This window comes from Pleurodeles waltl, chromosome 7, assembly GCF_031143425.1.
Source record: "Pleurodeles waltl isolate 20211129_DDA chromosome 7, aPleWal1.hap1.20221129, whole genome shotgun sequence".
NCBI lineage: Eukaryota > Metazoa > Chordata > Amphibia > Caudata > Salamandridae > Pleurodeles > Pleurodeles waltl.
The window spans coordinates 763,711,788-763,737,236 of NC_090446.1; the positions used below are offsets into that span (position 1 = coordinate 763,711,788).

Genomic DNA, 25,449 nt, shown 5'->3' on the forward strand with positions numbered 1-25,449 from the left:
CAGTGGAACCAACACATTACTACAGTTACATGGATATATCTGGCACAACACACCAACTGCGTGGGGACCATCGATGCATCTTGTGCTGCGACAAGGATTAAGGTGCCGTTGCTCCTCGGGCCCTGTGTGGGTCCTGTAGGTGGGCGGCCTGAACTCTTGACTTTGTCCCGGTCCACCATAATCATATATCCCAAAAGGGGCTTATTGCTTCTCAGTGCTATTTTTACATTTATTCCTAATAAAATCATATTTCGACTTCTGCTCACTGGATTTTTTGTCTTTTTGGTCATCATTTGATTACAAAATCATAATCCATTTTTCTTACTTGGTGTGGAGTCTTTTAATGCTGTTGCACAAATACTTAACACGTTGCTTCTTAAGTCAAGCCTGCCTTCTCTGTGCCAAGCTACCAGACTGGGGACACAGGTTAATTTATGTTGTGTGTCTCACTTATCTGACTAGGATTGCGGTTCCTGTTTGAACAGGATGCATACCTTTGCCAACCGGAAACCCAATTTCTAACAGGATCAAACAAATCAGAACACTTATGTGATGCACAAGTGATGAATTGTCGCAGAAACCTGATTTCTGCGTATTTTTTATCGTGCGCCAAATTTAGTAAGCAGCAAAACTGAGGGGTTCATTACGACTGTGGCAGGCAGCGGAGGCCGCTCGCCAAAGTCCTGCGTCAGGATGACCACCTATGCGGCCGTCCCTCCGCAGGTCCTGCTACGAATTTACTGCTGGGCCGGTGGGAAACTCACCGCAACATTGATGCTGCCTCATAATCGAGCCAGCAGCAATGTTGCGGTGCCTCGGGTGTGACAGCACACGTTGCACTTTTCACTGCCCGTAATTTGGGCAGTGAAAAGCTCGACGGGGCTCTCCATGGGGGCCCCAGCACTGCCCATGCCAAGGGGGCACCATGGGCAAAGGGCCAAGCGCATGGGCAGTGCAGGGGCCTCTATGGGGCTCTAGACACCCCCTTTCTGCCATCCTTTGTACGGCGATCCAACTGCAATGCAAAGGCTGGCGGAAAGGGGACTCGTAATCCCGAGGCACTGCCCTGGCGGATTACGACCACCGAGACCGCGAAGCTATAGACTGGCGGTCATAATGTGGAGGTCTTAAGACCGCCACACTTGTAATGAAGGCCTGAATGTCTGATCCAAATCAAGTGGGCATTTCAATAAAAATTGTGCTCTGTGTAAGTGGCAATATATATCACATCATACATTCAGAACAGAGTGCCCTAAATGCACAACTGAGCCCATACTTTTGACCTATCAGTCTCGTAATGTTGGTGGCATCACCCCCACTCTCAACGTTGTTTCAGCACCACACTACTGCCGGCTATCCCAACCCGTGTAACTGCTTTATATTTTCATGCTTGATATTCCCGGTTGTGCATCTTACCTCCTGCTGTGTTATTTTATTGATTTATTTGACCTGGTTCCGAATACCTTTTGGACGTAAATGTGGAATTGGCATCACCTTAAACAGAACTCTTACACCTTTCACGTGCACAACCTGGGACTCACCGGAGTAACTTACTTTGTAAAAATAATGATGAATCCAGCATAGAGAGAGCATGCAATGCGTACATCACCACTTCGAAGTTGCCTTCCTGAAATGTGAACCTTGCATTTAGAATAATTTACTCTGGCCACGTGGTGGAAAACAAGCTACCCAAGACAGAAACAATTAAAGTCCTTTGGTAGATTAAGCCCATACAAATAAGACTCTACAAAGTCCGCTAAAAATTGAATGCCGTTTTTATTTTCACACTAATCTACGCAGAATACGTATAACTTTGAAACTACGATCTTCTTATCTCTCACAATCAAACACACAAGCATCTGTGACTACCTATTGATTGCCTTAACGGTTTTGGTTGTTAGAGTTATGCAAATGTGAACAACATAACATTGACACATATTATCTTTCATTGGTCACATATTTTGTTTACTAATACCTGGTTTACACTTAACCTAGGTAATACAGTGAGCTGTGAGTTTACTAGTGGACTTTGGATTCCGACAGGGGTGCAGAGTTGCATCCTTTTAATTTAAACTTCATCTGATGACCTTCCATATGAGTTTACTAATTTCCATTAAATTGAGTAAAATCGTACTCCAGTTGCTCACTGATTCTGATAATACACTTCTTCTGAAACTGGCACCATTGAGAGTGCATAATGCGATTGATGCTACAGTATTTCATATTTTGTCAAATAAAATCACGCAATTTGAAGGGCAGCAAAGGAATATGAAATGCCTTGTTGGTAGAATGGGGTTGGAAGTTGTCTGTGTGTTTTTTTCTGGGGGTCGTTATAGATTATAAACGATTTGGAGCCCACTAAATGGTTTTAAATAATTTTTTAGCTCCATCGAACGGAGCATCCTAAAAAAAAGTTTATTAGCTGGGCATTGTTGTATCCTCCCTACGTTTTGCGTGGAATTGAGATTAATGGCTTAATCTTTTCGAGTCAATCATAAAGTTGTTACATTATTGTTCCCATAATAGAACTGCTATCCATTCACTGTTGGGAATTATTTCGCATGAGAATTTGGTGGATTATTTCTCATGAGATTCTGATGGATTCTAGGCTGGGAACATAACTCCAGTGTTATATGAAATTGTTGTTAGATTTTTTTCTTGAAGACATAAAATCCTTCTGGACTTTATCGAAGTAGTAATTTAAATATTGCTTAAGCATCTAATGATAGCGCCATCTCCACTTCACAAACAACTGTCCAGATTTAACAATCAGTTGAAACTGTGATGCTTATCAATCCTTTGTACACGCACATGTGGACTTGCAAGCTCTTAGTCAAAAATATTTTTCTAATGGGCTGCAGTTTCTTGTCATTACACATTTAGTTTACAACACCATAAAACCAAAAATGCTCTGGTTCACATTTTAGACAGTTTTGTACAGGTGCACTCTAAACGCACTGCCTACTGATTCTGTGAATTGAAATATACATGTTTTATAATCACTTACTTTGTCACAACCAGAATACTTATGCAGAAGTACAATGCAACCCGTCACCACAAGCAATTGATTAAATGGTAGGACTAATGCTAAAGGGACTCCTGGGTGATAACTGGATGCTGGTGTTATGGGAAGTGGAGTCAAACAGAGCTTTGACTCGGGAGGGGCGTGGCTAACCTCTGAAGATGGCAGACGGACCTCTCTTATCCCCCCACACAGTGTCCTGGACACATCATGAATGCATCACCATCCTAATAAGGGATTAGGGCAGTTTGCAGCTACTGAACATTAACTCCCCCCTGGAGCCCTTGCTTCCTGATCGTGGCTGGTACTAGGAACATCCGTGTGGCCGAGGCCAGCCAGGACCTTGCAACTGGTGGCTCTGGTGCCATTTTCAGCCAGACCTAGCTAGCGTGGTGCCCCGGCTCCCTCCTCTGTGGGCTTGAATGACAGCGATGTAGCAGTGGGGCCTCAATCTTTAGCCACTTGGCACCCTGGGTTTGCTGGTGACAGTCCCTGAAGACTTAGCCCTGTGGGGGTGTGGCCTAGGGCCGGTCACGTTGAAGGCGCATGAGTGGCTTAAAATCTGAGGGAGGAATTTTCCTCTCTCTCTTCCCTCAACATGTATGGGCCTGAGTGGCCTTGGAGGAGGCAACCACAGTGCAGAAGGGCTCAGATGGCCTGACCTCTGGCGGTCACACCGAGCAGCCCACAAGACGTAATCCCGGTCATCCATGAGAGGGCCACGGTGCCCCAGAGGGAGAGACATGGTAGCTTACAGGGCCCCTGAGCCACCAACCTGCACACCTTACCACTACTCGGCCTGCATACGGAGTGACGTGTTCCCCTTATGGGATCCCATTGGCCCTGGTACCTGCTCCTGTGGCTATTCTTCCTGTAGTGGGTCGCTGTGGTCACTCCGTCTGGACTGGACGCTGTCCTGGGGTTTGGACTATTTTCTAACATGCCACCTGTATGCTAAATCAACATAATTCCCAGACAGTACCTAGCAGGGTTTAAGCGGGGGTGCAATTCCTAGCAGCGAACAGTGATTAGTGGTACCCCAGGACTATGCTGTGTTTACAAGTGCCGCTTGACCCTTCTGGCGGTGGTTCCTGTTTGGTTGCTGCGCCGTGAGAATACCCCCTCCCTCTACGTAGCTGCTTCACACAATGGGTCGCACTAAGATTACCAGAACGGCGCCGCCCCTGAGTCTAGGAGCAACCCAGCCCACTTATTCTGACAGTTCCTCTGTTCTACATACAGAGGACTACGTTCCATCCAAAAAGTCCACCCCTCTCCACTTGACAAATTGGACAATATCCTGCAGGAAATCTGTGACTCCAGGGCAGCCATTGAGCACCACATTTGCACAATTGCTGCAGATTTAGGCCTTGTTAGAGATTACCACTGTAAGCTGTTGAATAGAGTCACAACTATTGAAACAACCTTGTCCTCTTTGATTCAACAGGTGGAACATTCCGTCATTCTTGACAATCTTCATACGCAAATCACCATATTACACAACTCAGCAGAGGATGCTGAAGAGTGAGCACGCCCTAACAACGGTCATATTATTGGACTGCCTGAGAATATGGAAGGTTTTAACACCACAACATATATATAGAGAGGACTAGCTGTAAACCAAAGTGGCAGCAAAGGGATTGTCAGCATTGTTTACATTTGAACAGGCACACAGAGCGCTCACATGCCGGCCACCTCCTGGAGCACCACCACGACCCATAGTGGCTTGTACCCTAAACGTTTAAGACCCAGATGTGGTGCTTCAAAAAGGCAGAGACAATACGCCCATAATTGTGGATAATTCGCCTGTTTCCCTCTTTCAAGACTACACATTGGTGGTCTAGCGTCTAAGCTCTTCTTTCCAGGACACCAAAACACAGCTGCTTTCGGATAGTTTAACCTGCACGCTTATGTTTCCGACCAGGTTGAAACTTATCCGCAACCAGCATGCCCTTTTCTTTGACACATCAGAAGGCACATAGGACTGCCTGGAGCAACACTTCCCACATGCCTGCCAACCTCCTCTGTCTGGACCACCATCGCAAAAGCCATCACTACCCCCCCAATAGCATCGATGTGTGATTACCGGGTGGGTGACATCTGGAGTGATGCCATCCCCGCAGCAGGCTCTAGAAGACAGATAGACTGTAATTGCATCAGTGTCCTCCAAACAAGAGCAACTGTTGATGCTCCACTCCAGCTCCTCTGTGGACAATGCCTCTGGTTCGGACCCTAACACGAGTGTGGCTCTGGTCCCCTTTAATGACGCCACAAACTGCTGATGACATCCTCTAAAGTCACTGGTGCTCTCATCCCAACATCACCATATCTGAGCACGAGGGTGAGCATGTGGCCCCCTCTAGTTGGACTACTATCACAAGCAGAATCTCCCCCAGAGTGCTCAAAGAGAGTCATGTGATGCATGGTATGGTGAGCATTAGGGTGGGGTGTCTGTTTACAGGGCTTATGTCCTCCAGTGTGCCCCCTTCTGTGGTGCATTGCATATTGATATGCTTCACTCACCCGATGCATTCCTTGGAAAAACATTGTGGCACTGCAGCTCCCCACCCGCTGAATACCATTTGAACGGGCCACTCCTGGTGTGTGTGGCCACCCCAGGGTGGGACTTCTGTGCTTGTTTCAATTTCAATTCTTCTTCATAGTATACTACGCACTTGTACGCTTATTGACCCTATTACTCCTCACAACATGGTTTCCAGGGCCACAAAAATGTGGGCATATAGCTGTCTCTGTTCCTATGACCTCATTGTTGCCTTGGGGTCCCTGTTTGCCTACCCCTGTAGCAATTGCACACATTAACCTGTTGACATGGTTCTACAGTTTTGGGTGAAGAATCGTTCTTTGCTGGACCTAGTTCTGGGTAAACGTGTACGTTTCTGTCTTGGAGTTGCAGGAGAGGGGGGTTATGGGTTCAATCAGGGGGTCATTGTTTCCTTTCCTCTTGTTCTATTTGTTTTCATCAATGCATTCGGATACTGTACACACCTGATAAGTGCAACCTACGAACCTGCTAATAATGCATTTGCAAATGATTTGATAAATGTGGTATAACTGTTATATGCTATGAAATATATATATGCCACAATGTCATTACCACCTCACCCTCGTATGCTAAAGGGTTTATGTCTATATATTTTTTGTCACGTATGTGATAATAGACACGCAATAAAGTTCGTTTTTTTAAAAACGGAGCTGCGACTCTGTAAAGACTAGTCACAGTTAAAAACATGACCCAAACAGTATGACTCCAGAGCAATCATTAAACAGTGCACTTAGTTAAACCCATGCACACCCAAACACCTGTGTGTGCCAAATTCCTCAGACTGTTACTTCCATAGAGTAATTCTGTTTTACTCCAAGGTCTTTTCTCCAAACTTCAAGGTTACCCGTCACAGAAGTTACTTGTTTTCCAATGCAACTTAAATGAAAACATTATTTGAATACACACACTTTCATATATCACACACAGTGAGATACACTATGTACCCTGCTCCAAGTTACACTCCTCCATTTCAAGGTTGAAAATGAAATGTCAAACAACTTTTCTGCTTGAGTAGGCTGACCCAATTCCCTCTTGTTCTCTGGACTAATAAAGAGATTCTTGCACTAGCCAAAAGTATTCACATGAAGAACAATGCTACAGCTGTTTAAAACACTCATTTACCAGTGCTTCGTATTGGGCATAGGCTTCTTTTAAAACAAGGTTCTGCTCAAAATGGCCAGCATTGCACATTAGGGTCCAATTCCCATAAGATCTACCCATTCCCTGGCTTCCTAGATCTTCATGGTCCACAGGCTTTCATTAACTGCACTTGGCTGACAGAGCAATATTTGAGGTAACATTTCCCTCTAGGGCACCAAGAGGCCTCAATATTCTCCTGCATATGATGAGTCACTAGAGGGTGTAACATAGTAATCTCAGATGCTCCTGGGTCAGCTGGTCATGATCATGGAGGAGTTCTGATATATTTGGTCTTTCTTTATTATATAGGTGTTTCTTTTGTGTTAGATCGATTTTTTAAGTTATGCATCTTTTCCCCTCTCTGTAAACCACTTATCAGAATGCATGATCATGGTGATAAGAATAGGAATGTATCCCTGTATGTCAGTGCAAGAAACTGGGTTATTTGCAGATGCTGCCCCCCACACTTTTTGCCCTCACTTAGACTATTGTGCCAGTGCTCTTTCCCTTAAACTGTGCTCTGATTTGGTAAACCAAGTTGGCAAGGCTTTACCACCGATGTAAGGTCTTGTAAATGGTACCAGTGGTATCCAGGGTAGGAATGATAAAGAGGTCTCCATGGCTGCAACACTGATTGTGCCACCCTGGTTGGCCCATATAAAAGCAAAGTCTGGAGAGCTGCCATGTCAGCCTGTATGAGCAGTTTGCCTGCTCAAGTTTGACTCTCCCCACACCAAGTTCACGCAGAGTCTCTTCACTGCCCATAGTATAGGTAAGTCACCCCTAAGACAGACTTCTTATAGCCCAGGAGGCAGGGTGTTCTGTGTTATAAGTGAGGACATATATGCACAAGCATATCTGACCCTGTGGTAGCATTTTTTAAACGTAATGCTAGCGCAAGTGACTGGCGGTCCATAGGATAACATGGGTTGGCAGCCAAGCAAACCCCAGATGTCCAGCTCCATGATGACCCTACTAATATTGCCCATGTTTGGTGTCAAACACTGTGCCTTTTAAACCTGAGCATGATTCTCGTGCCCAGGATTAGCTAGCATGTACCCTGGTGGCTCCCTCAGAGGATATCCCCCCTCCCCATTGCCAGCTTTCTCTTGCCTTGGCAGGCTCCTCCGTGCCATTTGCCGCTGTGACAAGAGTCTTCCCTCCTGCTGATTGAGCTAACATTTACCCCAGGATGGAGACAAAGGACCTGGCAGGGAGTAGGTAATACCTCTGCCCTCCCAGGACAGCTGGTGCTCGCAGTAATCAAGGAAGTGAGCCTCAAAGGCTTTCACTGCCCTTGATACGTAATTCTTTGTCCCCACATGAGGACATACCCCTTCATGCCCTGTCCAGGCTGACAGGTGGGAAAATTAGTTATTCAGGAGGCATACACCTCCAGGAGGCTAGCCACACCCTTAATGCGGGCTAGGAGGTCTGTACAGCAGAGGAAATGTCCTGGCATGTTGGCAGATCTTGAAATTAAAGGGTTCTGGGTAGAAAAGTGATGTAGCCCCACAAGAAGTTGCACCTCAGAGGTAGTTTAGCAGCAGGACCTGTAGCCCATTGGTCACTGTCCCTCACACTTTTAACTCCCCCTAAACTAGGATTTAAGGGGCTCCCCTGGCACCAGAACTTCAGTTCTGACTTTGAATCCAAGAAAAGGCATGCAGAGACACTGTCACTGACTACAGGACTTTAGACTCTGCTGCAGCGAACTGTGTGTTCAACATGTGCCCATGGCAAAGGCTCACTGTCACCAGCAAGAGGGACTCCAGTGAACACCAGAAACTGAAGCAGACTCCCCTGACTGGTGGAACCAGTCACCTGCAACCTGCAGAAGAATCGTCGTGCTGAGTCACAAGAAGTGCAACCCATCGGGCCCCTCTTGAGGGAGCCCTAGAGAAACAGTGACCTGAACCCCGGGAGATGCATTGAGACTCACACTAAGGTTTGAGCCGCTTCTTTATTCCTGTCTACCGCCAGCCAATGGAGTACCCGTGGATGACTTTTGCTGCTCCCAAAGCTTGTTGGTCACCAGCCCGGTAACTGGCCCATCCCTGGATGTCACCAACTCCAGCAATAGTGACAGACGTCAGCAACGACCCCACTGCTGAGATCCTGCATCCTGAAGAAGGTGACTTTGACTAAGTGGCAAAGCATCTTTGGCAGGACCCTCCAGTGATTGACAGCTGCAAGGCCACCTCTCCACCCGGAGCCGCTGGATGTGGTGGTGGAGTGCCAGCTGTGGAATCCAGGTCTTGGGACCCCAAAAGCCTTTATTCTCCGAGGGTAGAGTGTAATTCCATTTCCAAGTTTGAGCTTTCAGAGTTCTACATCTTTGATTGTCAGCACACGCGGTACGCGGTCTTTTCTAAGGACAGCAAGACTACATCTGCACCTCGACTCCCTGGCCAAGGTAAAAAGGTACTGGCTCTAGAAATTTGGTCTAGGGACCCTTCATATCTGACTCCAGATGTGTTCCACAAAACTCACCCCACAAGTGACCCATTGCACTCTGTGCTTTCCCCCATTGACTTCAGTGGTATTAGTTTGACAACTAAAAGCGCATCTATTTTTAAACACTTTAAAAATCCACAATTCCAGTTGTATGTAAGATACAATGTTCATTATTATGTCTAAATTAAGATAAAAATCTGCTTTATTTTTTCTAAATTGGTGTTGGATTTCTTTTAAGTCATGTCAATTACATATCGTCCATGTTAGTGTTATGAAATGCTTTACATATGTTCCGCTAAGTAGCCTGACTGCTCTTTGCCACACTACCAGGACTGAGCTAAGGTTTACTGGTGTGAACCCGAAGTCAACTTCTTGGTAGTGAGTTAGTTTAACATAGTAAGACCGCCTCATTCATACCACATAATAATGCCATCTTGCTACAGTCAGGGAAATGAACTCAAACAATATAGTTACCTTCTTCCACAGTGTCATGCAATGCATTGCAAATTACCACCATGCTTTCAGCTTTGAAAAGAGCCAAACTGCTTACCTGGTAAATCTTCTTGCTACAAGTATTTTCATACTTGAGCTTTTTTGTCTGAATTGGCAGGAGAAACCAATGTAGTTTTTTTCCCCTTTCCGGTGCAGTTTCTACCACCCATGATTATGGTGGTAGTTGAATAGAGACATTAAGTGGTCTCATCCATGGGAGATCTTAACTTGATGGCCATAAATGTGGACACTGGTGAATTGAGTTTCTTTCAGGCTTACTGAGCCAATTCCAAAATACCTTATTACTAAATCCTGAAAGCTGGGGGAATTTGAAGGCATCTAAGTAGGCTGACAACTTTAAAAAAAGAAATGGCTTTCACTCACATGCACAATTATATCTCCATTTTTTTAAGTCCTAGCTCCTAATAGGCTGGAACTGGCAAATTATTTGTGGAATTATGAAAAATGCTGCCTGAGGCACAGAAAATGCCACTTCCTACACAGTGCACTTTGGATCGGTCTCTCTCTTGCTGCCTGCCGCACGCATTTTGCACCTTTCTCGATCTGGCAATGAGAGCTGCACTTGCAGTAGAAAGTGACTTTGGCAATTAAACCTGAAGGGCATGGGCACACAGAAAGTACAGTAAGTAAATACACAGAGCTAAATATGTGCTCAATACTACTGACATCACATAGGCCCTCATTCTGACCTTGGCGGGCGGCGGAGGCCGCCCGCCAAAGTCCCGCCGTCAGGTTACCGTTCCGCGGTCGAAAGACCGCGGCGGTAATTCTGACTTTCCCGCTGGGCTGGCGGGCGGTCGCCTTCAGACCGCCAGCCAGCCCAGCAGGAAAGAGGCTTCCACGATGAAGCCGGCTCGGAATCGAGCCGGCGGAGTGGAAGCTGTGCGACGGGTGCAGTTGCACCCGTCGCGTATTTCACTGTCTGCCCAGCAGACAGTGAAATACATGTAGGGGCCCTCTTACGGGGGCCCCTGCAATGCCCATGCCAGTGGCATGGGCACTGCAGGGGCCCCCAGGGGCCCCGCGACCCCCCCTACCGCCATCCGGATCTCGGCGGTCCGACCGCCGGGATCTGGATGGCGGTAGGGGGGGTCGGAATCCCCGCGGCGGTGCAGCAAGCTGCGCCGCCGCGGAGGATTCAATGGGGCCGCGGTACACTGGCGGGACTCCGCCAGTGGTGCCGGTCCGACCGCGGCTTTACCGCCGCGGTCGGAATCCCCATTGGAGCACCGCCGGCCTGTCGGCGGTGCTCCCGCGGTCCTCCGCCCTGGCGGTCAAAGACCGCCAGGGTCAGAATGACCACCATAGTGTTGTGAAAGCCCAATACTTTTTCAGGGTAGGCAAAAACGAAAACATCTTGATTAATAAGCATTGGTAAAGTCATTAGATCTCACCTATGCAACAGCTATTGGCGTGGCTGCTGTTCAGCATGGCTAAAAGTTAGTGGTATAGAGGTGAGTGTTGTGGAGTGTCATAGAGTGACATAGAGTGGAGTAGAATGTTGTAGAGTGGAGTGGCGTAGTGCAGCGTCGAGTGGAGCGGCATCGAGTGGAGGGGTGTAGAGTTTCGTTGGGTGGAGTAGAGTGGAACGGAGTAGAGAGTCGTAGAGTGGAGTGGCACAGAGTGGCCTAGAGTGGCCTAGAGTGAAGTGTCATAGAGTGGAGTGTTGTAGAGTCGAATAAAGTGTTGTAGAGTGGAGTGTCATAGAGTGGAGTGGCTTAGAGTGTCGTAGAGTGTAGTGGAGTGGAGAAACTACACTTTACAAAACTCCACGACACGCCACTCTATACCACTCCACTCTACACCACTCTATGCCACGTCACTCAAGGCAACTCCACTCTATGCCACTTGAAGTCAGAGAAAGACAAGTAAAGACCAAGCTCACTCCTAAGACAGAGCCTGACATTTGTCTTTGAATGCACAGCAAATGTTACAAGATAAGACAAAACTTAAAGGACTATTTACAAAAAGGGAGCACTTGTGGAAGAATATAAGGAGGAGGTCAGAGAATGTTTAGAGGCATTGGGGTACAAAGACATGCTGGACAGCCTGAAACAAATCAAGCTAACAAATAAAGCTAGCAAATAGAAAGCAAGCAAATGTGAGTTACAACGCTTCCATGTTTCCTCCTGTGATTAGAAATGCATCTGGGTCCATCTTCAACGTGCCTACCTCCATGTTCTTTATGCCCACATGTACCAAGGAGGAACCAAATGCACTCAATACAATACAAAAACAAATACACTCCATGTCAGTATCAGGGCATCCAACTATGTACCCCTTGAATTGGTAATACGTGTTCTGATTGCTTGTGATGGATAGCCCACCCTGCATCTAATCTGTAGCTTGGAGGGTCTGGGCAGAGTGCTGTGCCAGTCAGTCATTCAATCAGTTATCTGTTTCATGTTAAGTACCACATAAAATAATGTACATTATACTAATACATATTAAACTCCCCATAGTATATAAAAATGTAAGAGTATTTTTAACATTTACAACACATTTTATCTGTGTCTTTTACATTGTATACTTGGTAATGAAAACTTACAACACATCATATATATTTGACAGGATATTCTAAGATATGTTAAAAAAGAAGTTACACCCTTATACCTCCAACAAGACCTTTGTTGCCAATATGTAGCATAATCAATGGTGATTCCTCCTTTATAACTGAAAAGTATTCTTAGTTAAGACAATGTTTTTCACGTCTTCCTCATATTATCCTAATATATTTGCAAACAGCTACCACAGCAGAAACTACAAAGGTGGACCACATGATATAGAGTAGTATTTTCACATCTTTGCCTCATAATGGTTATCAGTCATGAATGCCATATGTTCACCAAGAAGTGGCATATAGTCTCATCTTCATATTCTAAAAGGATAATGCAGATGAATAGGTAGTAATATATTGCTAGGAATAGAATCCCAGACCTAAACTTTACTTGCAGTGATTTATAGCTGATTGGAACAATTACAATTGGATGAAGGTATGCTTCTCTCTACTTTAGCAGTTTACTGCACCATAATTGTCAATTTCTCATATATTCTGGTAATTCCTTATATCAGATTCCCATATAATAATGTAATCTCCATCCATACTGTTGCATAGATCAAGCAATTATCTGGCTTCAGTTACTTTTTACGATATAAACATGATTTTTCCACTCAAACCATGTCTTGGTTGGCTTTTCTCTCTAGACTTGAAAAAATGCTCAGTCCATATTTACACACTCCTGATTATGACCTGATAATAACTTAAGGGACACCGGGTCATGAATGATTGCTGCAACAAAGACTTATCAAAACTATTCATGCAGAGTAGATGCAAAAACACAGGGGCAATTAGATCTTTTATACTGTATTTTTCAACAGTGTGTGGTTGATTTTTGTTGTTAAAAGTTTGGTGGACTGCCATTAAATCCGATGGCAGCTGTCCACCAAACATACAGAGTATCTCTTCAATGTACAGGAATGACCACTGGACCGGCGGTCATCTCTAAATTTTGTGGGCGGTAGTCTGTCATGGTGGTGGAGCTTATGTCCTTTGCCACCCAAAGAGACTGTATGCTGTCTGCCAAACCCGAAATCAAACCCTTAGTCTATTATTGGACTAATCACAGTGATGCTCCCATTTTTCTTGGCTTTCTCATATGTTGTCTGTCATGTTTATCTTGACCTTCTCCCCTCTGTCATACACGGTCTGGATATGAGATGCTGCACTCTCCTGATGTGGGGTTGTTTCCCTGTTTTTCGATAATCATGTGTAAAACATTCCTGGGATGCCTTCCATATATCAGCGTGAATGGGATAGAGCTTCTAGAGGCTTGAGGTGTCTGTATCATTCCAAAGAGATCACAGAGTAAGAGATCTTCCCAGTTATCTCTTCTCAGAAGCTACTATTTTTTTAGAAGTGCCTTCAGAATGTGATTAAAATCTTTTCTACAAAGCTGTGAGTTTCCAAATGGATCTCAGAAAGTTTGCCAAGGCTGAGATACCACATCAAGCCACTGCCTTGAGAAATCACCTGAGGTAATCCATAAGCACTTTCTCTAGAGGGTTCCACATTGTCTGTTGCACCTTGTCTAATAGAGTGTGAGTTATCAGGAGAGGTTGCAGCAAACCCATAGAGATGGCCCTGTCGTCTCATTTTTGGCACACCATATGCAGTATTCAGTAATGCTAAACTTCTCTGTCAATTTCAGGATGGTAAAATAGTTTGAAAGTGATACAGAACCTTTTGATATCCTTGATGAGCTCAGTTTTGTGATTGCTGGCTAGTTCCATGACTCAGGGACATGGCAACTTCTGGTCTAACAACTGGGTTCTTGGTTTTGCTTTCAGATTTCTCAGTGAAATATGAATGGTGCAGTGTTGGGATAGTTGAATGAGGGGACTTTTGGTGCCAAGCGTTAGCATTAGGTTATAACGTCTCATTGGGTAGTTTGTGGACACCAGTTCAGTACTGGGTGAGCATACTCTATTTTCCATTTTGCATTCTTCTTAACACTTGTTTTGACTCTTCTTTGGGTTTTTTGCATATGATCTTGGTGGACTGAAATAGCCAGTAGCAAATGTAGCACTTTGAATCCACAGTATGTAGTAGGCTTCAGTATCATGGATCACGTTGAGTGCTGTGCATGATTGGACCGTTTGGTACAAAGGATGACTTCATAAGGAAGCCAATGAATGACTGTCATGTGGATACACCAGTGGCTTTCAGAGAAGAGAGGAAAGAGAGTTTCCAAATGCATCTAGACTGCTGAACATATTTTACAGTCAGGTGGACACCGCAGATGGGCAAAACTTAAAATATAAAGGGTTGTCCACCCATGTAGGGTATGACTGCTGTTTGGGTTCAGCATGTGCCACTAAAGCTTTTTATTTTTGGGACTGGAACTTATTTGGTGTCCTTAAAAATCCCTCTGTGGTGATACTTAGTCCTGCAATCGCTCTATATTCCTTTGTAGTGTAATTGCAACAATGTCAGGCTAGGTTATTTTATTGCCCCTTTTCATTGTAGTACTCGGGTCACTGCACAGGCTGTTGCTTGAGGAGTAGCCTACCCACAGACCTCCTAGAACCATGGTCATCTTGGATGGTTCTCAGGTCTTCACATGCACAGCTCCTCGCCAAGATTTCCCTTCTTTGTTGTGGAGACAGATTTCTGAGATCCCACTGAAAGGCTGTCACCATATTTATCACTTCATGCACATTTACCTTGGGATGTTAGTGTATCCAAGTAAGCATATCTCCAGAGAGGGACTTAAGTTGTTCTCTCTAAATAGGCGTCTTCATTTTCTGTTTCATATGAATATTTATTTGAAGTCAATGGTCACATGCATCCTTAATGGTTAAAAATAACGCCATTTGGGTACCTTTTAACAATCTCTCTCGTTCTTACTGTTATAATACCCGAGGTCGAAATTTAGAGATCCAAGAGAGTTCATTTTACTTCTGCATAGGTGCTTACGCCTCTCTGGTTTGCAGTCTTTTTCTAAAAAGCCAGACAACAATGATGCTGCATAGAAGGCTCATTGATTTTTAAGCCAGTCAGAAGGCTCAAAAGAAGTAAAAAGTTAAAAGATCACCATCTTACTAGAATCAGTGGACATGTTTTGTAGGCACTGGTGGTCTTGGTGAAAGCTGGAGCTATCTGTCGTAGGGTCAAATCGAGCTGCTGAGTCCTCTAGTGTATATGAGTTCCAGGTTAACCCATGCTTATTCCTGAAGAAATTGCTGCTCTTCTTCTAGGCTTTTGAATAACTGCTCCATGCTCCTTGGATGTATGTAAAGATGTGGGTTGCAGAGGAAAGAGAATAGATTACAGCCTTGGTCGTAATCTTAGCATCTTCCCTTTTTTGTGACATGGTTCAAGACCTCTGGTCTTTAACATGCTGATGCAAAACATCAAAGAATAAAAAATGAAAAAATCAATATAGTTGGGCTGTGGTGTAGTAAGACAAAGACAAATATTGTTAATGTTTTTCTCGGTTGGTAAACCTTTCTGGTGTTGTGGATATCTCTAAATAGCTGCCTAATTCACTATTATGGAAGAGAAGAAGAAAGAAACAACCATTATTGTGAGCAGCTGCTTTTTATACCCATCTCCAACCCTCTTCCATTGACTCCTTTCACTTTTCCCCCATTCCTCCTCCTACCTCAACAGTAGCCCCCACTTAATCAATCAATCAATCAATCAGGGAATTTGTAAAGCACACTACTCACCCGTGAGGGTCTCAAGTGGATGCATGGGACGGTGGCGAGGACAATGTTGGCGGAGCGAAGCTGTCGGGTCGGGTTATAGTGTTTGTTGAGGATAGGGCTTTGGTCTATAGGTGGAATGAGTTCTAAGAGGAAGTACAGCATCTACAGAATCTCAGCATCTCACTTTTATGGAACACACGGTTAGTCTCAGAAGAACATCATAGTTTACTTACACATCAAGCAGTTTAATACGTATCATGCAAGTAATTAAACTGAATGTATGTAAAACGGGCATTGCATGATGCTCTCCCAGGACACAATAGCATGCTTTCACAGTTCCTCTCACTAAGACACTGGAACCTATATATCTTATAGCAAAGTCAACCATGGGCCAGTCCTGTGTACCTGTAAAGTAGTGAACAGTTGAGAAAGGTCTCTGCCTTTGTTCCAGTCCTCCGAATCTGATGTCTGTGGCACTTCATGGACTTTTTGATTACAATAATTCAACCCACTCCTCCCCCAAATGATCTGAGCCACCTGAAACATATGGCCATAGAGAATGCACTGGCTCTCTGGAATCTGATACCCCTCTCTCATCTCTAGACATCTTCACAATTCTTTGAGGATAGAGGCTGGCCGTAGTAAACCCTTCCCCTCTATTTATTTGTGCTGTCATCTCAAACAGACATTGCAAATAGGGGGTGCTATAGCAATTTTGAATATCAGTGCCCACTGTCTTCAAAACGTTACCAACAATTTCAGACTACTATTGCCAGTTTTGTGACAGGCAGGTTGTGTCTTTGATTGTAGGTCATGGCTGCCTTCCTGTATATTTGTGAGATCCTATCAACCAGTAGAACAGGTTCTCTTTTTAGGTTGAGCGCGCAAGTGATTTGACCTGTTGTAAGTATTGTGGGCTTTTAACCACGCCCACCTCATGCCCATCACTTTCACTCATTCGTGGGCTTACCTTTCAAATATCCCTTGATGTAATTGGTAATTGCTTTACGTTTGTCCCTCCTTGGGACGGTTTTGTTACCGCCTTGCAGATTGACTCTGTTACATGGATAATTACATGATTGCCAGTATACTTAGTGTGGGTGAACTGCTTTTTAGGTTGAGCATAGCAGCGCACAAGCGCTGCTTTTCCGTCGTGTTGGTATGTATCTGGCCTTAAAGCCACGCCGACCGCACGCCCATCACTATCAATCGTTCATGGGCTTGCCTTTCAAAAATCCTTTGTTGTCATTGGTACCTGCTTTACGTTAGTCCCTCCTTGGGACGGTTTTGTTACCGCCTTGCAGATTGACTCTGTTACATGGATAATTACATGATTGCCAGTATACTTAGTGTGGGTGAACTGCTTTTTAGGTTGAGCATAGCAGCGCACAAGCGCTGCTTTTCTGATGTGTTGGTATGTATCTGGCCTTAAAGCCACGCCGACCGCACGCCCATCACTATCACTCGTTCATGGCCTTGCCTTTCAAAAATCCTTTGTTGTCATTGGTACCTGCTTTACGTTAGTCCCTCCTTGGGGCGTTTTTGTTACCGCCTTGGCCATCGACCCTATTACATGGATAATTGCACTTTTGCCGGTAACTTTGACCATGAGTGAACTTTTTTCCTTTTGTGTCTCCTTTGCACTCACGCTCATGGTGGCTGTGGCGCTTTGAATTGGCTCGCTTATGTCAACTGTTTTACTTTTTTTTTTCAGTTTGTGTGGCAAGAAAAGTCCAGTTAGCAATTTACAAAGCTAATAGCTCTAACTCGAGCAAACGCAAGACCGATTGCATTGCAAATGCTTGTTTCTTTTGTCTATCCCCTTCGTGCTCCATGGCCACCATGGCCCTCACAGCACTTACAGTGTCAACAGCGCAAACCCCATCGGAGGTATTGAAGCACGGGTCACATTGTTCACACTGCTATCCATTCAGAGTAATTTATTTTGGCTCTCCCCTTCACGCTCCATAGCTTTCCCAAAACACATATAATTGATAAATGCTTTATTAAAAAACATAGAAATCCGTAACATGGCTCTTCCGTCACAGGGGAAGAGCCAATACTACAATATTCACTACACTCTGGAAAAGTCGCCCCATAATGCTTTGCAAGCATTCCTTTTCAAGACATTTTTGCCCATAACTCAGCCTGTGGTGGTCCTACAACAGTAGGACAACCACCAAAACGTTCAGCATGACACACTCTTTCTGTTTAGGCCACTAGGTTAGTGGGGACCCAAAAATAATAACCCCTCCCACCTTTAAGTCCCTTTTTAAGCTCTTTATGGCTGTAACTTTTGTTTTACAGCTTGGAGTAGTTTGTGTTTTAAGGGTCTTAGTACTGTAGTAGGCCTGAAAATGTGTAAGGCACTACACCCTGTAAGGGTTAAATTTATGGTTGCACTACATACTTTGTGATTTTCATGTAATTATTCCCTCTAGAGACTAATAATATGGTTACATGACCTGTTTCTTACACATGAAGTTTTTATTGTGGTGTCCTCTAGGAGCTGTTCTGTGCAGTACAGCCAACATACTACAATATTTGCTGCACACGGTTGCCCCATAATGCTTTGCAGGGCATTCTTTTACAAAACATTTTTGCTCATCCTGTGGTGGTTCCAGGACAATGGGACCACCGTCATAACGTTCACCAAAGCCTGCTCTTTCTGTCTAGATCATCTCTGGGTCCCCACCCTAGGTTAGACCCCAAAATAATATCCCCTCCCTCCATTCAATCATTTTTACCTCTCATGGTTGGAACTTTTGTTTTACAGATCAGAGTAGTTGGGGTTTTAAGGGTATTGTTTGTAATATAATTGCAGTAGGCATGCTAGCCCTGAAACTGTGCAATGCACTACACTCTCTAGGGGCTAAATATATGGTTACACCAATTCTTACAGTCATTTTCTTTTCATGTTGATGTGTCCACTAGGGGCTAACTGTATGGTAACATGACCATATTTCTTACGAATGCTTTTTTCATTATGGTGTTCTCTAGAGGATGTTCTGAACATTACATTCTAATGCCAAACCTTTATTTCTGATAAAGGTTTTTATTTGGTTTATATGATAATTGTATATGTTTTATTAATTTCTCCTTATTGCAGTTATGACAATGACTCAGGCCAAATTAACATCCTTATTAACTTTTTAACTATTTGAACACTCTTGATATATTTGGGTGACACTATTAGTTTATTTCTCTTGTTACTCCTCAGCAGCTGTCTTGTTTTGAGAATTGTGTTAGCCATCCAGCAACTCTGAAGGTGGGGTGGTGAAAGTGGGAATCCATTGGATGGAGGAAGACGGTCAATCGAAGTGCTTTAGTTATATGCAGGGCCACTTGAGTTATGTGGCATGAAAAGACTAAACTGTGAGGCAGGGTTGACCAATTTATGTGGCAAGAAAAGTCCAGTTATGAATTTACTACGACAATAGCTCTAAGTCAAGCAAATGCGATACCCATTGCATTGCAGATGCTTGTTTATACATGGTGTTGAAGTTGACGGTGCCATATAGACCACAGTCAGAACATCTTATTTGTCAATCTACAGTTGAAGGACAGAATAGGATTGCTTCAATAAATTTTGTGAACCATGCAGTGTCGCTATCGACTTAACGCACGGAGGCATTTAAAAAAACCTGTCCTGCATCGTTTTGGTCCATTTGACATGGAGGTATTATATGGTCTTCTAAATCCTGGGTTATATTTTGGGGAAAAAGCTCATTTTTATTGTTTTTCTAATTTCTTCGAAGTTGCTGAGACAAATGTTTTTCTTGATCGGGGTGTTGTGTGTTTCCACTGAAAAATCACTTCAGTGCTGTGTATTTCCCGGGGGGCGATGCAGAGGCTTTGAAGGATGCCTATTTGCGTCAGGTAAACAGTGCAGGGTCGTGAGGTCAGGGGTCATGTGCTCACTTCGGTTTGATGTGTTTAAGGACAGTTTATTGTTCCTGGTGTACATGCCACTAGTATTAAATATAATTGCACATTACTACTGCGTTATCTAATTAAATTGTGTGCTTGTTAGAAGACGAAACCCCTAACACAGAAAGTACATTTATATATATATATATGTGTATATATACAGAAAATCAACTATTGAAAAAAATACATTTTCAAAAGCATGATTGCTTGCCAACATCCTTGAGGAGCTCCCATCTGAGTTAGTAACCCAAAGAGAGCTGTATGAAACCTGAAAGTCGCATGCTCTAATTCCAAAGGGATCTCATCTCTGTGGGATTAATATAAGTGCAGAATTATTTTGTATAGTGATCATTCTGATAACTTTGTAAAGCACGTGTAAACTTGCCCTGTTAATGTATAAGTAAAGCATCAAAGGATAATGCCACTTTGAATAAATGAAAACACCAGAAATATGTACTCACTCTGAAATGGTCATGTCATGTGATATTATGACCCTTGTAATTCTTTCTAAATATTTCATGCCTTATGGGGACATGGTATTTTTATCGCAGTATGTACAGGCCAAGACCTTTATATGAATTTCTGAATGAGGAAAATGGACTGAGTGTTTATCAAAAATAATAGGGCAGTTGGTAAAATATGCTATTCTTTATCCACATTTGGATCGAGAAATATCATGTTTAGACAATTATATGTTAAAAAGATACAATGTTAACAAGGAATAATATTAGAAAAATCCATGAAAAAACACTGGAAAATGTCAGCTGAAAAGTAAAGCTTTAGCAGATGCATGTCTGCGGTGAGTTTACACATTTTCAAAAAGTTTGTCTTATATCACAACCACATTAACAACAAAACAAGAAGAAATGTGATTGCTGCAGTTTTGGTAAAAGTGACTAAGAGGGTTCATTTACCTGGATTCAGGGAAAGGTATAACATAAGGACCAATGGAGTGTAATCGGCTATGAACAACATAAACATGAGAATGAATAGATACAGAAGTTGAATTTTCCTTTTGTCGGTACTATCACGCTGAGTGGCTATTCTGAATCAGGTTTGTGTATTTAAACAGGCATTGATTTAATTTTGTTTGACATATATTCAAGAGAAAATGATTTCTTCTGGGGGTTACAAATCACCGGACATCCCCGAAGTGAGATCGGTTTGCTGGCTAGATTGAGTGGTTATCCCACAACTGTGTGCTTTCAATTTGAGAAATTGCCTGTTTTCCGAATGGCATTTGTATCAAAGTGGAGTTTGTATCACTCTGGGCCTCGCGTTACTGTTTGCACGTGATCATTTGCGTCACTAGTGGGTTTTTGTGCGTCTATGGCATGGAAAATATATATATGTTCCCTACATGGTAAAGTGCACAAGGCTGGTGTGAGAGCAAGGGTTGTGCTGCAGTTAATATGTTGCACTTAGGGGATTTGGCACAACTTTAATGTTTATAACCAGCTTGTAACCTTCTGATCCCAGGGACCTCAAAAAATTAAAACAATGACCTGAAGAAGAAAGCACAAAGCTGGCAGGTAAAACATTGGATGAATGGAATTTAGGTTCATCTTTTCATTAGCACGTATCGGGGCAGATGTATGAAAAGTGGCGCTGCACCTGGTGCAGCGCCACTTTTCTTGCACCCCTTAGTGCCCACCTAACGCCACCATGTGTGTGCCGTATTTAAAATATGGCGGTAGTGAGGGGTACTAGCGTCATTATTTTGTACGCTAGTCTGCACTTTGCAGGATTAGTGTCAAAAATGTTGACGTTAATCCTGCAAAGCCCCCATAGGCCCATTGAAACCAATGGAAGTCTCCTTTTAATGCCTGCTCTGAGCAGGCATTAAAAGTGCCGAAAAAAATGGTGCAAGGAAATCTCCTAGATTTCTGTATAATTTTTGCGACACCCCCTAACAGGGGAACATCTCTTTGTATACATTATGCCTGATACAGGCATAAAGTGGCGCAAAATGTTACAAAGTGGCGCAATGCCTGCACTGCACCACTTTGTAAATTTGGCGCTGCGTTTTTTGCCTTCTAACGCCACACTAACGTAAAAAAATGACGCTAACGTGGCATTAGAATGGCGCAAGCCCCTCTAAAATCTGGGCCTATTAATTCAAATAAATGTAAACACTTTTTCACCAATACATCCAGTCCGGGGGAGCAAAGAAGAAGAGAAGTTAGATGGGATGCTATACCACACTCTCAAGGTTAATTCTAATCAGTTTGAACCGTGTGAAGCTTTGATGTACAGGTCACATACCCAGTGGACTACGGATGTATAAGGACTTTTGAAAAAATATGCTGACTGATTTTATCGTGTTATTAAATGCTGACTAAAAATAAACGTAAAAATATTGTAAACGCTTTTAATTGATGTGAAGTGTGTCGTAGTATGTACCTGGGATATAATAATGACTGCACTTGAAATATAACTTACATTCCATTATTTAATTGATGGCTCTAATGGGTTTCGCGGACGGACTAATGAATGTATTGTGTTTTTGGACTGAAAATCAGTTGTGTTTTGCAGATTAATTTTGTTAAACTCTGTTTTTCCCTTGCGTGTTTTTTACATTTAGAAAATGATGCACCCCGTTTCCAGCAGTGGTGGAGAGTTCCTTGGGAATGAAAAAGCTTCATGCCTGTCTGAGGACAGCAGACGGGCCGCAGAGCAGTTTGACTTGTACACCATACAGCCAAGTAATTACAGTCATAAGGGTACTATTTCCTGCCAAAGGCAAGACGCAAAAAATGAAGCACACTTGCAGGCAATCGGTGGAATGAATTTAGAGAATAAAAATGGTGTAAAGAAAAAGAAAAGTCTCAACAAAGCTGGTAAACGAGGAAGGCCGTCTGGAACCACTAAACTGGCAGGATATAGGACCAGCACAGGTCGACCTTTAGGGACAACAAAAGCAGCCGGATTTAAGACAAGTCCTGGCAGGCCCCTTGGCACGACCAGGGCTGCAGGATATAAAGTCAGCCCTGGGAGACCTCCAGGTAGTATTAAAGCCCTGTCTCGGCTTGCAAACCTAAGTTTCACTTGTACCGGTGCTGCTTTTCCATACACTGTGACATGTACCAAAGAAATGCATGCCACTGCTGATGAAGAGGATGAGGAAACCGATATCAAAGTCAAACAAATCATGGAGTAACCTATGCGTTTGGTTGTGTATATACCTTAAGAATTTATATGGAAAATCTCAACATTTTTTACTTCATTTTTTTCATGCCTATTTGTTTTTTTCTTTGTGATTTTATTTAAATGACCTAATTTTAAATCTTGGGTAGCAAACGCTTGCTTTTAAAAGCACAATGTCTCAACTCTAAAGTGATTTTTATGGCTCCTAGTTTTGTGGATCATTCAAGTCTACTTCACTTCATACTTGCACTGAACAGTTTTTTCATTTTTTTCAATGACTGGCACTTGATTCACACATTGGCTTATAAAGTTACAATAAATATAGTGCAGTTTCTCGAATGATTCGAGAATTCTGAATAGTTTTTAAATTGTTAATATTGTTTTGTTTTTTGTTAAATGCACTTATTGCTGTTCCACTGCATTATTGTATTTGCTTTTAAGAAAAGTGCAAATCTTTTTCTTATTATTGTACTTTGGAAACGTATTGTATGTGTAGAATAAACAAGAACTCGAAAAATGCTATTCAGATAGTGCACATACAATTCAGATTATTTATAGGGAACTGCTCACAGATTTACGGTTGAATAGAGTTAATTGTAACACTGCAGCACTGATTTTAACATACAGCAAACTGGTGTGTAGAAACTTTGTTTACAACCTGCATATTAGTTTTTCAAAACTACAGATTTACAGCTTTACATGCACATTTCTGACCATTGGGTGGACACAACAGATGTATGTTGTTCATTTTCATGCATGCTCTTTAAATTAAAAAAGGAAACAAAAGGCAAAGGACACATTTCCATTACTCATGTTAGCGATTGTATATCTGATATAAATAGTCTACATGTTTTTGCAACGTGAAGGTGCACCTAAGGTAAACCATGATAAGTGAACTGCATCCATCCACGCATGCACTGGGGTGAGATCTTGTTTAACAGTTAAAAGGTCCATGAGCTCAAAGCTCTGCAAATCAGATAGGTTGTACATTTGACAAAATAAGGATTGTAATTCAACGTATGTTTTTCAATGCTGCATACCTAAAGTTAACCTTTTCATTAGAATAAAGTAAAACATTTAAGGAACTATAGTAGTTTATCTGTAAATCATTTAATTCTCAAAAAATGTAAAACCGTTTTGAGTTTATGGAAGCAGAAAATATCTAAAGTCACATGTTTTCCATCTATGTAGCTTTATTTTAGTTTTAAAAAAAAACAAAACTGAACCTCTTCAATTATAATTTAAAAAATCAGATTTTGGTCTTGGTGGAATATACATTTCAAGTTTCATACCTATTTTTTTTAATAAACAGGAAACTTTAAGCTTACAGGTGTTACACCAATGCCTAAAAACGTATGTTTCACTTAACTACAAAAGAGTATTGCATTTTAAATGGTGATTGTACTTGTCTGAACGGACCACAGAGAAAAATACTTAACATTTCCTAGTATACCACAATACCACACAAACCACAAAAAACTGTTAACATAATTTTGCAATATTATGGCAGCTAAATCTAATTGCTACAAAACTATGTGTTTCCATGCTAAAGTTCTCAGTTGTATGTTGCGTTCCTCAATAAATTTGTATTTTAATCAGGCTGGTGTAAATTTTGATAAAAAAGTCTGTCCTGTACTTCAAGTAATGTGGTTTGTTTATTTTTATGTCGGGGAACGGCCTTTACAACGCGGGCTGAGCCAGGCATGTTGTTTCCAAGCAAGCAGAAAAACACTTTCCTAAACCACACATCTGCCTTAACCACGCATATCTGTGGTTAAGGCAGATAGCGATTTAGCTGTGCAGTTGGGCGAGAAGAGGAACAGGAAGGATCAGGAGAGGAAGTTCTGGATGCGGCCAGGTAAGTGGGGCTAAGGCCAGGTTTTGGGGGGGGTCGTTTTTAGGGGCAGTTTTAGGGCGCAGGGTGGGGGAGGGTGAGGGTAGTTTTAAGTGCTGGGGCCGTTTATGCCTTGCTATTTTAGGTCAGGCGTTAGCCAAGTTCTTTTTATTTTACTAAACTGCCATATGTAATATACTTACAAGGGCTTTCAGCCAGTCCTCTTTATCTATTGGTTGGCTGCTGTGGCATTCACATTTTTATTCCGCCCCCTAAATCACACAGCATGGGGCAGTGAGTCAGCCCACTTCAGACTCTGGCTAACTTCTCTGAGAGTGCCCTTTCACAAGTAGCACGTCTGCACTCGCTGTGGTTCTCCTCTGTTCTAGGAACCATTATCGCAATGTGTGGCTTTTTAGACCTTAAATATATTTTTTTCCTTTTAACAATTTTTTTAATGTGATGAAAGCCCAGCTGCTTCCCCAACAATAAAGTTCTGCAAAAATGGTGACAAACCAAAACATCACTGACAAAGACAGAAGGCTGGCAGCCAACACCAGACCTATTGGCTATTATATAGCTTATTTTTCATTGGTTCAGGTTGTCAACAAAGGTGTTAAACCAGAAGAAAAA

General features: G+C 42.9%; 1 protein-coding gene across 2 annotated transcripts in view; it reads left to right on the forward strand.

The window, feature by feature from the left end:
- Positions 1-24,581, forward strand: part of C7H5orf24 (chromosome 7 C5orf24 homolog) — a 36,632-nt gene extending 12,051 nt beyond the window's left edge. For both annotated transcript variants that reach the window (XM_069199244.1, XM_069199246.1), the window contains one exon: positions 22,420-24,581. In XM_069199244.1, coding sequence (XP_069055345.1) covers positions 22,420-22,995 — 576 coding nt within the window. In that variant the 3' untranslated portion in view covers positions 22,996-24,581. The remainder of the gene's footprint in view (positions 1-22,419) is intronic.
- Positions 24,582-25,449: the final 868 nt, after the last annotated feature.